Raw genomic sequence first — 15,301 nt, 5'->3', positions numbered from 1 at the left:
ATGAGCCTACCTAGGGTTAGTTTTCAACTAAGAATACCAAGACAACAAAGCAAAATCAATTATAAAAGTAAATGGGAAAGTTGTTTAAAATTACATGCCTCTATCTGAATCATGAAAGTTTATTTTTGACTAGACTATCCCTTTTAATGCTCCACTTGTAATCTAGCCCTATAAAGGCAATATTTTCTTTTTTTATCTATTATAGAAGTTTTCTAAAAAAAATTAAAGGGACAGTATACACTCATTTTCATATAACTGCGTGTAATAGACACTACTATAAAGAATACTATGCACAGATACTGATATAAAAATCCAGTATAAAATGGTTTAAAAACTTACTTAGAAGCTTTCAGTTTAACTCTGTTGAAAAGGCAGTTGGAAAGCCCACTGCAAGTGGGAAATAAGACACTCCCCCCCTCCCCCATCTTTTGCATATGAAAAGACCCTTTACACAAACAGGAGCAAGCTGAAGAAGGTAGCTGACGGTATTCAAATAAAACTATGGGGCTTGGTTAGGAGTCTGAAAATCAGAGCAATGTTATTTAAAAATAAGCAAAACTATACATTTTTTAAAATGGGCTTTATAAATAGATCATCTACAAAACATTTATGCAAAGAAAAAATGAGTGTATAATGGCCCTTTAAGGTTTAAGGAGTTTCACATTTTCTTTCAGAGCTTGGAATGACCTGGTTTTATGTCAAAGTGATCTACTTGAATTCTGGAGCAAGTTTTGTACAGACTCTATTGACTCTCAGTTGAAATTTGACAGATTTTATATTTAGATTAGTGTATTTGAGCAAATAAAATTTGGGAGTATATTTTTACACTAATATCATCAAGCTCTAAGAAGGATAAACACTGCAAGCTTTCAAGAACAAGTTTGTATCTGGTCTACTTCAAACGGCTTCACCTTCAAAAGGCTTTTACTTCAAAAATCCTGTCTCAAAAGAGCAGAATGTGTCTTTAACCTTGAGGTTCATTGTAGAAAACTGTGAAAAGTGTTAGCTCTGAGAGTAAATATAAAAATATGTTTGTGGCCAATAATGATGAATTATGCACAGATTTAATATACAAAACTAGATTAAAATCTTCATAAGATAAAAGAGTAATCAAGACTATATACACACATCTAGCTACACACTTTGCCAAATCTAGAAAACAATACAGCCCTCTAGCTCTCTTTATATCATTCATACCTACCCCAGATAGTATATGTTTGCTTGAATCATTAAGATATCCAGCATTATTTTTACTGGGACTACTTCAGCTGCTTATGAAAGTCTGAATGATGTTACAGTGAAATATCTTTGCTACTGACATCTGAAATTATGGATATTGTTATATAAAATGTTGTGGTACTTACCCTGATATAAGGAACGCCATATTTGTTACTAAAGTATTGCTTGTGTGAAGTCTGACTCCATTTATTCATATTTGTTTTTTTCCTTCTATTAATAACATTTTAAACATGTTTTCAGCACTCCTTCTTAGCTCTTCTACTAAAACTAAGTTGTTTAACCATGGTATATACAAACTGGACCAAGGTTCAAGACATTTTCAACAGAACCATGGGGCCGATTTATGAAAGTGCGAGCAGACATGATACGATGTAGCGTATCATGCTTGCCGCACATCGATAAATGCAGACAGCATACGCTGTCAGCATTTATCATTGCACAAGCAGTTCTTGTGAACTGCTTGTGCAATGCAGCACCCTGCAGATTCAAATCGGCCGCTAGCAGGGGGTGTCAAATCGGCCGCTAGCAGGGGGATGTCCGCAGCCTCAGAGCAGGACCGCTGCTTCATAACTGCTGTTTCACAGGGGCATCAAGCTTCATTCAGAGCTTGATCATTCGGCCCCATGTGTGTATCAGATTGAGTTTTTTTATAAAGGGTGCAATGGAAAAATACTCCAGAATTAGCACATCTGAAATAAATGCAGCAATCCAAAATACTCCAGAAACGTTAACACAGTAGATTAATGTAAGTAAGACATATAAAACTCAAGCCCTAAAGATCCTACATTCTGTCACTATCAGTTATCCTGAAACCTCTTTCTTTCATCAGCAAAAAAGAACCTTTGCATTATTAAATAGCATATATTGTATCTCATAGAGATGGTGAGTTTGGCCAAACTCAACTATCCAAATGAAAATGGAAAATGATTAAATATATATAGATTAAAATGGTCATACAAAGCCTTAAAATGATTGAAACGAAAGATGAAAACTCTATCACACCACTAGATGCCAATTCTATTGAACTCCTCTTTGGCAGCCAAAGTTCCAACATTAAAAAGTGCTATTATATAAGCAGTGCTTGACGAATATGTTCAAAAATAAGGAGCCAATAAGAATATTTAGGAGCCAGGCATATTTTTTAGGAGCCAGACAGTTGGATTTGTATATAGATATATGGAGAATAACCCAAAAAGTTAGGAGCCAGGGGTAAAATTCTAGGAGCCAGTGGCTCCCAGGCTCCTGGGTTTGTCGAGCCCTGATATAAAGCATAAATAAGAAGAATAATGCCTGCCTTTTTTGTTATTTCAGCCCAATATTAGTGAATACGGTGTGGTACATAAGAAGCAAACTTGAAGCATGCATTTCACCTCACATCCCTATTCACAACTTGGGAAATCAATATCATTAAACAATATCTGATATAACTGTTTCACAGACTAATGTGCTAATTTAATAAGTTGATTTTCATATTTGCCAACACAAAATAGTATTTTGTTACATATTTAGTATCATTGTCTAAATATCTTTTAAAGGCTAACATCAAGATGGAGGCTTCATATTTCTTTTGAGATGTGACACTCAATTAGATGTTTGCAGTAGACTTCATTACTCCAAATAGTTCCATGATAAATAGAAAAAAAATATTTATGCTTTTCAGATTTAATAACATAAATCTAAATGATGAATGAATGATAAATCATAGCTCAGTAATGAAAATAGGCAAATGGGACAATACATAATTCACAAATCTAGTCACAGGCCTCATTTTAGAGATGCTATGGGTTTGTTGAACCCTACTCTAGCCTGAGGGTTATTTGTTTTGTTTACCCACACTGGAATATAATAATAATTGTATCTTGTCTACTAAAATGTATATTTTTTGTTTGTCATCTTTGAGGCTTGGTGTTGCTATGGAGATTGGTTAAGGGCTCTGTGTTTTAGCTGTAGCTGTAGGTGTACGGTGGGTTTCAAAGAATGTTAACGTTTCCTTTAATGAAGAGGAAGCAAAAACGATATCCTGAGGACACCAGATAACTCTCAAAGGAGTAGCTTCAACTGCTATAAAAGACAATACAGTTTCTATATGCTCAACAAATGCATCAGATAAGCAATATAACATGAGAGCATACAAAATTACATGTAAAATGTGAGCTTGTTTTACTATCACTATGGGGTCTATCTATCAAGCTCCGAACGGAGTTTGACGACCCATGTTTCTGGCGAGTCTTCAGACTCGCCAGAAACACAAGTTATGGAGCAGCGGTCACAAAGACCGCTGCTCCATAACCCTGTCCGCCTGCTCTGAGCAGGCGGACAGGAATCACCGGAATTCAACCCGATCGAGTACGATCGGGTTGATTGACACCCCCTGCTGGCGACCCATTGGCCGCGAGTCTGCAGGGGGCGGTGTTGCACCAGCAGCTCTTGTGGTGCAATGCTGAATATGGAGAGCGTATTGCTCTCCGCATTCAGCAATGTCTTGCGGACCTGATCCATACTGTCGGATCAGGTCCGCAAGACATTTGTTAAATTGGCCTCCATATGTGCAAATATGTGTATGTAGGAAAGTATGTACGTATGGATAGACAAATGAACGGTGGGACAGATGGTCAGACAGGCAGACATACAGAGATGGATTAATATGGAGATAGATAGATATATACAATATACATATTAAATTTAGAAAATAAATAATTGATACAAAACAAAATAAATGCTAAAAGCAATTTTGCTTATTTTAATGATTAAAGATCCCTGAATGATTCTGAATACAATAAAAAGGTAACACACCCTTGCTATAGATATACGTTTTGGATACTTAAGGAAAGTTTTTTTTATTTTTTAAACAACACAGATACAAGAAAAAATATGCAATAACAGAAGGCAGATGGGAAAACAATGCTTTGATGAAACAAGCATATTCAATCTTTATTTAGGTATGATTAACACATCTTATTAGATGACATAGATACTTACAGCCTGATCCAGATGCAGAGTATTCATCATCCATTTCATCATCTTCAAAGAAATAATCGTCACCCGAGCTTTCTAAATCAACTGGGCGCTCATCCTCAAATTCCTTACGCCACCGTTGGGCCTGTTAAAGACAAACCATGAGAGGGTGAGAAATTGATCTAGGAACATCTCAACCATTGCATACACCTTATTATGTGGCATTCCACAATGTTTTTGTGTAAAAGATCATGCCTACTTAAAGAGATACTAAACCCAAATTTTTACTTTCATGATAGAGCAGCCAATTTTAAGCAATTATAAATTACTCCTATTATAAAGTTTACTTCGTTATCTTTTTATCTTTATTTGAAAATTAGGAATGTAATCTTAGAAGCTGGCCCATTTCTGTATCAGCACCTGGGTTGCGCTTGCTGATTGGTCCCTAAATGTAACCACCAATCAGCAAGTGCTATCCAGGGTGCTTTTTAAATAAAGATAGCAAGAGAACAAAGAAAAATTGATAAAAGGAGTAAATTAGAAAGTTGCTTAAAATTACATGCTCTATCTGAATCATGAAAGAAAAAATTTGGGATTAAGTGTCCCTTTAACAACAAATTGTCAAATTTCTCATTAGGCAAAGTAGGCAGCTGCCTGTAAGCATCATTCATCTGAAGCGCTTCTGTACAGCTGTGCAACTTTACAATGCACTACTCAGTTACTTATATTATGTGTTCTATACCTTTTTCTGCCAAGTAAAGCAAACTATAAACTGTGCTTTGGATTTTACAGTTTTCTTAAGTAGAAATGTGACATTGAGCAGAAGAGGAGAGAAGATACTTGGGTGTGCCAAAAATAATTCCATGCCTTTATTCAATCTAAATGGAAGTTGGCCATGGTAACAACACATATAACGTTTGATCTCACAGCAACTAGCAGTTATTTAACAATAGAAATGGAACCTCGGTTACAGTATCATATACTTCAGGGGTGCTTCAAACTGGCGGCCGCGGGCCTCATGCGGCCCTCGTCCTAATTTTGTTAGGCCCACGCCACCTCCATGAAAAATAATAATTATAATATGCTTATTACTTAAAGGGCGAGTGCGCTTACTGTTAGGGATGTGCATACGTTAAAACCCCTCAGTCTTTAACGAGTAACATTGTTATTAAAAAGAAAAAGGCAAACACATGTAAGTGCATAATGATTTATTTGAGTACTTCTTTATATGTGTTCATTACAATGGCAGCACTGATTTCACGCATAATTTCTGTCCATTTCTTTCCATAATTTTCTCTTTAACTAAAATCACATACTTTATATTTGATAAATATATATTTTATATGTATTTATTTTATATTATATACAACAGGTATATGTCTATCACTATGTAAACAGTGGGTCGCTATGCTGACAGCATTGTGATCCACTATTTATAATGCTTAGCATATGCGCATGCGTATGCTAAACTGTGAGTGCGCCCGGAACACGGCTGCTATAGAAAAAAAATAGCACGGACTCTGTGGGAGAGCAATCCGATGGAACATGTGTGTCACCTTCTTAAAAGCATAATTACCCCTTTTTATCAAGCCAGACGGCTAGATTGCAAATTTTTCGGTATGAGGGGTGCGGTAATAACTTGCACGTTATTGTCACCTCTCACTTTCCAACAGCGCTGGTAAATACAGGTTTTCATAAACCCGGCGTTAACAGGCAAGAAGTGAGCGTAGAGCAAAATTGAGCTCCATACTCCAATACCAGCGCTGCTGAAAGCCGCGGTGAGCTGGTTTTACATGCTCGTGCACGATTTCCCCATAGACATCAATGGGGAGAGCCAGCTGAAAAAAAGTCTAACACCTGCAAAAAAACAGCGTAAGGCTACTTAAAGCAACCCCATTGATTCCTATGGGGAAACAAATTTTATGTTTACACGTATCACCCTGAGTCTAAACACCCCTAATCTTACACTTATTAACCCCTAATCTGCCGCCCCCGACATCGCCGACACCTACATTATACTTATTAACCCCTAATCTGTCGCTCCGGACATCGCCGCCACTATAATAAACATATTAACCCCTAAATGGCCGCACTCCCGCCTCACAAACACTAGTAAAATATTATTAACCCCTAATCTGCCACCCCTAACATAGTCGCCACCTACCTACATTTATTAACCCCTAATCTGCCGCCCCCAACGTCGCCACCACTATACTAAATTTATTAACCCCTAAACCTAAGTCTAACCCTAACACCCCCTAACTTTAATATAATTAAAATAAATCTAAATAAAACCTACTATCATTACCTAAATAATTCCTATTTAAAACTAAATACTTACCTGTAAAATAAATCTAAGCTAGCTACAATATAACTAATAGTTGTATCTATCTTAGGGTTTATTTTTATTTTACAGGCAAGTTTGTATTTATTTTAACTAGGTAGAATAGCTACTAAATAGTCATTAACTATCTACTAACTACCTAGTTAAAATAAATACAAATGTACCTGTGAAATAAAACCTAACCTTTCTTACACCTAACATTACACTACAATTAAATAAATAAATTAAATAAATTAAATACAATTACCTAAATTACAAAACAAAACACTAAATTACACAAAATAAAAAAAGAAATTATCAGATATTTAAACTAATTACACCTAATCTAATAGCCCTATCAAAATAAAAAAAGCCCCCCAATAAAAAAACCTCATAGCCTAAATTAAACTACCAATAGCCCTTAAAAGGGCCTTTTGCGGGGCATTGCCCCAAAGAAATCAGCTCTTTTACCTGTAAAAAAAAATACAAACAACCCCCCAACAGTAAAACCCACCACCCACACAACCAACTCAAAAATAAAATCCTAACTAAAAAAACCTAAGCTCCCCATTGCCTTGAAAAGGGCATTTGTATGGGCATTGCCCTTAAAAGGGCATTTAGCTCTTTTTCAGCCCAAAAGCCCTAATCTAAAAATAAAACCCACACAAAAAACCCTTAAAAAAAACCTAACACGAACCCCCGAAGATCCACTTACAGTTTTGAAGACCGGACATCCATCCTCAACGAAGTCGGGAGAAGTCTTCATCCAAGCGGCAAGAAGTCCTCAACGAAGCCGGGAGAAGTCTTCATCCAAGCCGTCAGAAGTGGTCCTCCAGACGGGCAGAAGTCTTCATCCAGACGGCATCTTCTATCTTCATCCATCCGGCGCGGAGCGGGTCCATCTTCAAGACATCCGGCGTGGAGAATCCTCTTCTTCTGACGACTAATGATGAATGAAGGTTCCTTTAAATGACGTCATCCAAGATGGCGTCCCTTTAATTTCGATTGGCTGATAGAATTCTATCAGCCAATCGGAATTAAAGGTGAAAACATCCTATTGGCTGATGAAATCAGCTAATAGGATTGAGCTTTAATCCTATTGGCTGATCCAATCAGCCAATAGGATTGAGCTCACATTCTATTGGTTGTTCCAATCAGCCAATAGAATGCGAGCTCAATCCTATTGGCTGATCGGATCAGCCAATAGGATTGAAGCTCAATCCTATTGGTTCACCTTTAATTCCGATTGGCTGATAGAATTCTATCAGCCAATCAAAATTAAAGGGACGCCATCTTGGATAACGTCATTTAAAGGAACCTTCATTCGTCTGGAGGACCACATCGTCTGGATGAAGATTTCTCCCGGCTTCATTGAGGACTTCTTGCCGCTTGGATGAAGACTTCTCCCGGCTTCGTTGAGGATGGATGTCCGGTCTTCAAAACTGTAAGTGGATCTTCGGGGGTTAGTGTTAGGTTTTTTAAGGGTTTTTTGGGTGGGTTTTAGTTTTACATTAGGGTTTGGACAATTGAAAGAGCTAAATGCCCTTTTAAGGGCAATGCCCATCCAAATGCCCTTTTCAAGGCAATGGGGAGCTTAGTTTTTTTAGTTAGGATTTTATTTGGGGGGTTGGTTGTGTGGGTGGTGGGTTTTATTGTTGGGGGGGTTGTTTGTATTTTTTTTACAGGTAAAAGAGCTGATTTCTTTGGGGCAATGCCCCGCAAAAGGCCCTTTTAAGGGCTATTGGTAGTTTAGTTTAGGCTAGGGGATTTTTTTTTATTTTGGGGGATTTTTTTAATTTGATAGGGCTATTAGATTAGGTGTAATTAGTTAAAATATCTGATAATTTCTTTTTTTATTTTGTGTAATTTAGTGTTGTTTTATTTTGTAATTTAGGTAATTGTATTTAATTTAGGTAATTTATTTAACTGTAGTGTAAGCTTAGGTGTTAGTGTAACTCAGGTTAGGTTTTATTTTACAGGTAAATTTTTATTTATTTTAACTAGGTAGTTAGTAAATAGTTAATAAATATTTAGTAACTATTCTACCTAGTTAAAATAAATGCAAACTTACCTGTAAAATAAAAATAAAACTTAAGCTAGCTTCAATGTAAATATTAGTTATATTGTAGCTAGCTTAGGGTTTATTTTACAGGTAAGTATTTAGTTTTAAATAGGAATAATTTAGGTAATGATAGTAGGTTTTATTTAGATTTATTTTAATTACATTAAAGTTAGTGGGTGTTAGGGTTAGACTTAGGTTTAGGGGTTAATAAATTTAGTATAGTGGCGGTGACGTTGGGGGCGGCAGATTAGGGGTTAATAAATGTAGGTAGGTGGCGGCGATGTTAGGGGTGGCAGATTAGGGGTTAATAATATTTAACTAGTGTTTGCGATGCGGGAGTGCGGCGGTTTAGGGGCTAATATGTTTATTATAGTGACGGTGATGTCCGGAGCATCAGATTAGGGGTTAATAATTTTATTATAGTGTTTGTGATGCGGGAGGGCCTCGGTTTAGGGGTTAATAGGTAGTTTATGGGTGTTAGTGTACTTTTTAACACTTTAGTTATGAGTTTTATGCTACAGCTTTGTAGCGTAAAACTCATAACTACTGACTTTAGATTGCATTGTACCGCTCACTTTTTGGCCTCCCAGAAAAGGCTTGTAATACCGGCGCTATGGAAGTCCCATTGAAAAAAGACTTTACGCAAATTGCGTAAGTTAATTTGCGTTAAGGTAAAAAAAAGTGTGCGTTGCCCCTAAATCTGCAAGACTCGTAATACCAGCGGTAGTGAAAAAGCAGCGTTATGAGCCTTAACGCTACTTTTTCACTCATACCGCAAAACTCGTAATCTAGCCGAGAGTAAGGTAATTAGGAGTTACAGAAAACAATGTTTTGCAATGTATACAGTTATAGCAAATGCCACTACTTTGTTTAGCAATGACAAGATATGTAGGTAGTGTGCGGCCCACGTGAGTTGTACTTGTTTTGAAAATGGCCCATAACTCAAATGAGTTTGACACCTCTGATATACTTGTATGAGCAATAGATGTAAAGCGAAAGATGGCTTATTAAATAAATTTTGCATTTTGGAATTTTGAGTATTTTTAATGAGTTTAAACAGTGACTTTGTAATGCAATAGCAGGATTTCAACCAACAATTTGAAGAGAGTGTGCTGTCAGTTAGTAACTGTTACCTTACTAGGTTAAAATATATTGAAATACATCAGCCAATTTACTTATAGTGATAGTAAACTTTGAGGTAGTGCAATTCACCTTTTGTATTATTGACATTCTAATAGTGATAATATGTTTTAATTTTCTTTGACAAATTATTATAAATTGCTTACATTTTATATGGAATCATCCGACAGCCCCCCCACCCTGCTCTGGTCTACTGAGTGCAAGTTCACGATAGAGTAACAAATACGCAGATGGTTCCTAATGGGAAGCCCAATGATGTCAACTCAAAAAGTGAACCAGAACATTAGTTCACATTCACCGTAGGATAATAGCGTGAATTACCATTCAAGCAAGTATTATTTGGAGCGCTGCAGCACTGAAATGAGTGCAATGATGCAGACATGGAAAATAAAATATATTTTATCATTTTTCACTTAGCTGTTAATTTGTAATACAAAAGAGATAATTACATAGAATTATTTTGCAATTTCAAATTATAACAAGGGTATAAGTATATATTTTGCTCTCCAAAAACACAGCAGATCCTTCTTGCAGTTCTCAAACTAATCTCGAGATTCATTGTTTACATTGAAGTGGCTGAATAGAAGGTCTGCTCATGCGCATTAGTCAGGATCATCGGGAGCACGCTTTGTGTACTACGTAGAGAGTGGGTGGGACTGCTTTCTATACCACTACACTACAGAAAAATAAAATCAAGGGGCAGAGGGAAGAAAAAGATATGTTTTATAATGTTATATTACACTTTGAAGAAAATAAAACTAATGGTTTACATTGCAGAAGAATACAGCATAGTAGTATGTAGTAATAATTAGAAAATATCGGTGTACATTATATGAGCAGAATTAAGCTAATGTACACAAATAAATAGTGGAATTCTACATTTTACATTTCTGCAGTTTGTTTTTAACTATAATTTTCCTCTTACTCATTTACTGTACCCACGCATATTATATACTGGTTTTCTCACCATTAAATGGACTTTCTAAAGATATCATTATTTTTATCATATCTTACAATTTACTATAAAAAAATATATAAAATATGATAAAAAATTGAAAAAACACATTTTTTCTAAATTTGACCCCCAAAATCTGTTACACATCTACAACCACCAGAAAACACCTATGCTAAATAGTTTCTAAATTTTGTCCTGAGTTTAGAAATACCAAATGTTTACATGTTCTTTGCTTTTTTTGCAAGTTATAGGGCAGTAAGTACAAGTAGCACTATTTCCAAAGCATTTTTTTTTTCAAAATTAGTTATAGTTACATTGTAACACTGATATCTGTCAGGAATACCTGAATAACCCTTCACATGTATATATTTCTTTTTTATTAGACAACCCAAAGTATTGATCTAGGCCCATTTTGGTATATTTAATGCCACCATTTCACAGCCAAATGCGATCAAATAAAAATAATCGTTCACTTTTTCACAAACTTTAGGTTTCTCACTAAAAATTTTTTACAAACAGCTTGTGCAATTATGGCACAAATGGTTGTAAATGCTTCTCTTGGATCCCCTTTGTTCAGAAATAGCAGACATATATGGCTTTGGCATTTTTTTTGGTAATTAGAAGGCCGCTAAATGCTACTGCACACCACACGTGTATTATGCCCAGTAGTGAAGGGGTTAATTAGGGCGCTTGAAGAGAGCTTGTAGGGTCACTTTTAGCTTTAGTGTAGTGTAAAAGACAACCCAAAGTATTGATCTAGGCCCATTTTGATATATTTCATGCCACCATTTCACAGCCAAATGCAATCAAATAAAAAAAATGGTTAACTTTTTCACAAACTTTAGGTTTCTCACTGAAATTATTTACAAACAGCATGTGCAATTATGGCACAAATGGTTGTAAATGCTTCTATGGGATCCCCTTTGTTCAGAAATAGCAGACATATATGGCTTTGGCATTGCTTTTTGGTAATTAGAAGGCCGCTAATTGCTGCTGCGCACAACACTTGTATTATGCCCAGCAGTGAAGGGGTTAATTAGGTAGCTTGTAGGGTTAATTTTAGCTTTAGTGCAGAGATCAGCCTCCCACTTGACACATCCCACCGCCTGATCCCTCCCTGACCCCCCTCAAACAGCTCTCTTCCCACTCCCACCCCACAATTGTCATCCCAATCTTAAGTACTGGCAGAAAGTCTGCCAGTACTAAAATAAAAGCCTTTTTTAAATGTATTTCTTTATATATAATCTGCATTCTAGGATCACCCCTTAGCCCCCAACCTTCCTGAAACCCCCCCCCTCCCAACAGCTCTCTAACCTACCCCCCTCTACCTACTTGATGCCATCTTGGGTACTGGCAGCTGTCTTCCAGTACCCATTTGCAACAAATTGTGGCCGTTTTTATTTTATTTTTAAAACACCCTTTTCCGTAGTGTAGCTGCCTCCCCCTGCCAGATCCATTTCCCAACCCTGATCCCCGCTCTCCAAAGTTCCCGGTGTTCTGTATTATTCTCACCGGTACTAATTTAGATGCCATGGCAGGAGCAGTCCCACCCGCTCCCAGGGACGGATTGGGCCGCCGGGATACCGGGAAAAATTCTGGTGGGCCACCACCGGCCAAGGCCGGCAGTTGGCAGCTACACAAAGAGAGAGAGCTCAGCACATGTGAACAGCCGGTGACTCACCGGCTGCTCACATATGCTGGCTGACCTCTCTCTCTCTCTTTGTTGAAGAAGTGGCTTGCTGGCCTGGCTGCTAGCACTGCTAATGATGACTGATAAGTGATTGATTAATCCGGCCGGCCTCTCCGGCTCGGCACTCCCTAACACTCATGACTCATCACTTCCTCCCACCCAGAGTCCCAGCAGCAGCTGCGCGTGCGGGAAGAAGAGTGAGAGCTGTGTGAGAGGGAAGCAGCCAAAGTACCAATAAAGTCACAGCCCTCAGTGACATCACAGGTCCTTCAGCCGGATGGGATCTAGCTGCAACCGTCTCTGTAAGTGTGAGACTGAGGGAACCTTTCTGGCTCTGCAATATGGTAAGGTACTGAGGAGGGGGTTGTGGATTTAAGGTAATGGGGAGGCTGTGTGTATGTGGGAGGCAGAAGGATCTCTTTTCTAATATTATATATATACGTGTGTGTGCATATGCATTAGTTATTTTCTCACCCTGCATATGCGTGTAGCCTTATGTGTGTGTGTGTCTTTGATAGATTATACGCGCTGGTGGACTGGTCTACATTTTTCCAGGGCTTCTTATTATTCACTTTTTCACAAACTTTAGGTTTGCCCTGCCTGCTCCTGTCCCCTCCTACCCCTCACACGCCCCCTCCTGCCCTTCACACGCCTCCTCTTGCCTCACACGCCCCCTCCCGCCTCTCACACGCCCTCTCCCACCTCCACCAGCGATGGGCCGCCCACCCGCCTCCCTGCTATGGCTACCACCCATCGAGTGGCTCTCTCTGCATCTGATGGTTAGTAAAGGGTATTGCACGATGCCTCAACATCGAGGCGTTGTTGCAATACCCTGAAAGCAGCTGGAAGCGATCACGTGTCAGGCATGTCCTTGGTTCTTAACTGTAATTTTTTGTAGGACGTGCCTGACACGTCCTTGGTCACCAAGGGACAGTGTATTCCAGAATTTGTATTGTTTAAAAATATAGATAATCTCTTTATTACCCATTTCCCCAGTTTTGCATAACCAACAGTTTTCTTAATATACTTTTTACCTCTGTGATTACCTTGTATCTAAGCCTTTGCAGACTGCCTCCTTATTTCAGTTCTTTTGTCAGACTTGCATTTTAGCCAATCAGTCCTGACTCATAAATAACTCCATGGGAGTGAGCACAATGTCATCTATATGGCACACATGAACTAGCGCTGTCTAGCTGTGAAAAACTGTCAAAATGTGGCCTTCAAGAGCTTATAAATTAGCATATGAGCCTACTTTGGTTTGAATTTGACACAGAATACCAAGAGAACAAAGCAAAATTGATGATAAAAGTAAATTGAAAAGTTGTTTAAAATTGCATGCCCTATCTGAATCAGATTTATTTTTTATATTTTTTGTCTGGGGAAAAAAATGAGCATCAGGAGTGAATACCTAACAGCCAATGAGAATTTTATATTTTTTAATTTTTTTTATAGTAAGTTATATGATATGATGAAAATAATGATATCTTTTGAAAATCCAATTAATGGTGGAAAAAAAGTATATAACGTGTGGGTACAGTAAATGAGTAAGAGGAAAATTACAGCTATACACAAACACAGCAGAAATGTAAAAATAGCCTTGGTCCTTAACGGTAAGAAAATTGAAAAATGGTCTGGTCACTAAGGAGTTAAAGGAATAGTCTAGCAAAATTAAATGATTAAAAGACTTTCATGATTCAGATAGAACATGCAATTTTAAGCAACTTTCTAATTTACTCCTATTATCAATTTTCTTTGTTCTCTTGGTATCTTTAATTTAAAAGGCAAGAATGTAAAGCAAGCGCTACCCAAGCGCTGAATCAAAAATAGGCGGGCTCCTAAGCTTATATTCAAATAAAGATACTAAGAGAATGAAGAAAAATTGATAATAGGAGTAAATTAGAATGTTGCTTAAAATTGCATGATCTATCTGAATCAGTTTAATTCTGACTAGACTATTCCTTTAAATCGGAATTAACAATGGAAACATATTTTTTAAAAATCAAATGTTACAATATACGATGAAGTAAAAAAAACAAATTTCTTGTAGAAATACACTAATGATTGTTTTAAAAATGCATGGAATATATACACTAAAACATTGTTTCAATTATAAAATACATGCTATTAGAGAAAATCATTTAGTTTCATACATTCTATAGATATTTAAAGAGATTTGTTGTCCTGTCTGTTCGCGGGCAAGTAAAAAGTTGGTTCTTATCAGGAAAAATGCAGACTATTATAAACCGGTGAAGAATTTGTTTTAATTTTGGTCTGGGGTATTAGAGTCATAAGTAAGGAGGATAAAGAATGATTTCCCGGTGTTGCTTTAATGAGTTCCAGACTTTCCTCTCATCTTACACTGAGAAAAAAATCCCACTTCTCCCCCTCACCAATTGCAAACAGATGAGAGGCAAAATTCCAGACTCACATTTTCAATCCCATTTACATTCCTCCCCTCACAGAATCCAGACGCTCCCTTTACCTCAGTCTAACCCAGACCCACTAAACGAGAAAGGGTTAAATGAATTATTCCCATGAGGTCTGCATCAAATATCTTCCTACCTACAGCAGAGTGCCCTTTACAGCTACAAGGACAACAGAAATAGTGTGTATATGGCAGAATATATAAACGTTCCCCACAGTGCACAGTCTTCAGGAACTTGTATTATTTATTAATTATTTTTAATTATTTACAAAGTGCTAACATTTTCCACAACACTGCAAATGGGGTACAGTATTTATGTAAAGCATAATATAGCCATTTTTGACATACAAAAGGCCTGAACTTACCCACTCCATTTCCCCCCTTTAATATGTACACACACAATTTCCCCCTAATGCACACACAAAATGACCCCCTTAATATGTACACAGAATTTCTGTCATTATACACACACAATTTGCCTTCTAATAAACACATGTGAGCATGCACACATA

At 37.2% G+C, this 15,301-nt stretch overlaps 1 protein-coding gene across 1 annotated transcript in view; it reads right to left on the bottom strand.

Moving 5' to 3' along the window:
• SDC3 (syndecan 3) overlaps positions 1 to 15,301 on the bottom strand; it is a 226,245-nt gene that overhangs the window by 77,098 nt on the left and 133,846 nt on the right. Inside the window, exon 2 of the mRNA XM_053705369.1 lies at positions 4,219 to 4,339. Within this exon, the coding sequence (XP_053561344.1) occupies positions 4,219 to 4,339 (121 nt within the window). The remainder of the gene's footprint in view (positions 1 to 4,218; positions 4,340 to 15,301) is intronic.

This window comes from Bombina bombina, chromosome 3, assembly GCF_027579735.1.
Source record: "Bombina bombina isolate aBomBom1 chromosome 3, aBomBom1.pri, whole genome shotgun sequence".
NCBI classification, from domain to species: domain Eukaryota; kingdom Metazoa; phylum Chordata; class Amphibia; order Anura; family Bombinatoridae; genus Bombina; species Bombina bombina.
Note: the sequence above shows the minus strand (reverse complement) of the source record. Positions and strands in the feature narration are given on the sequence as shown.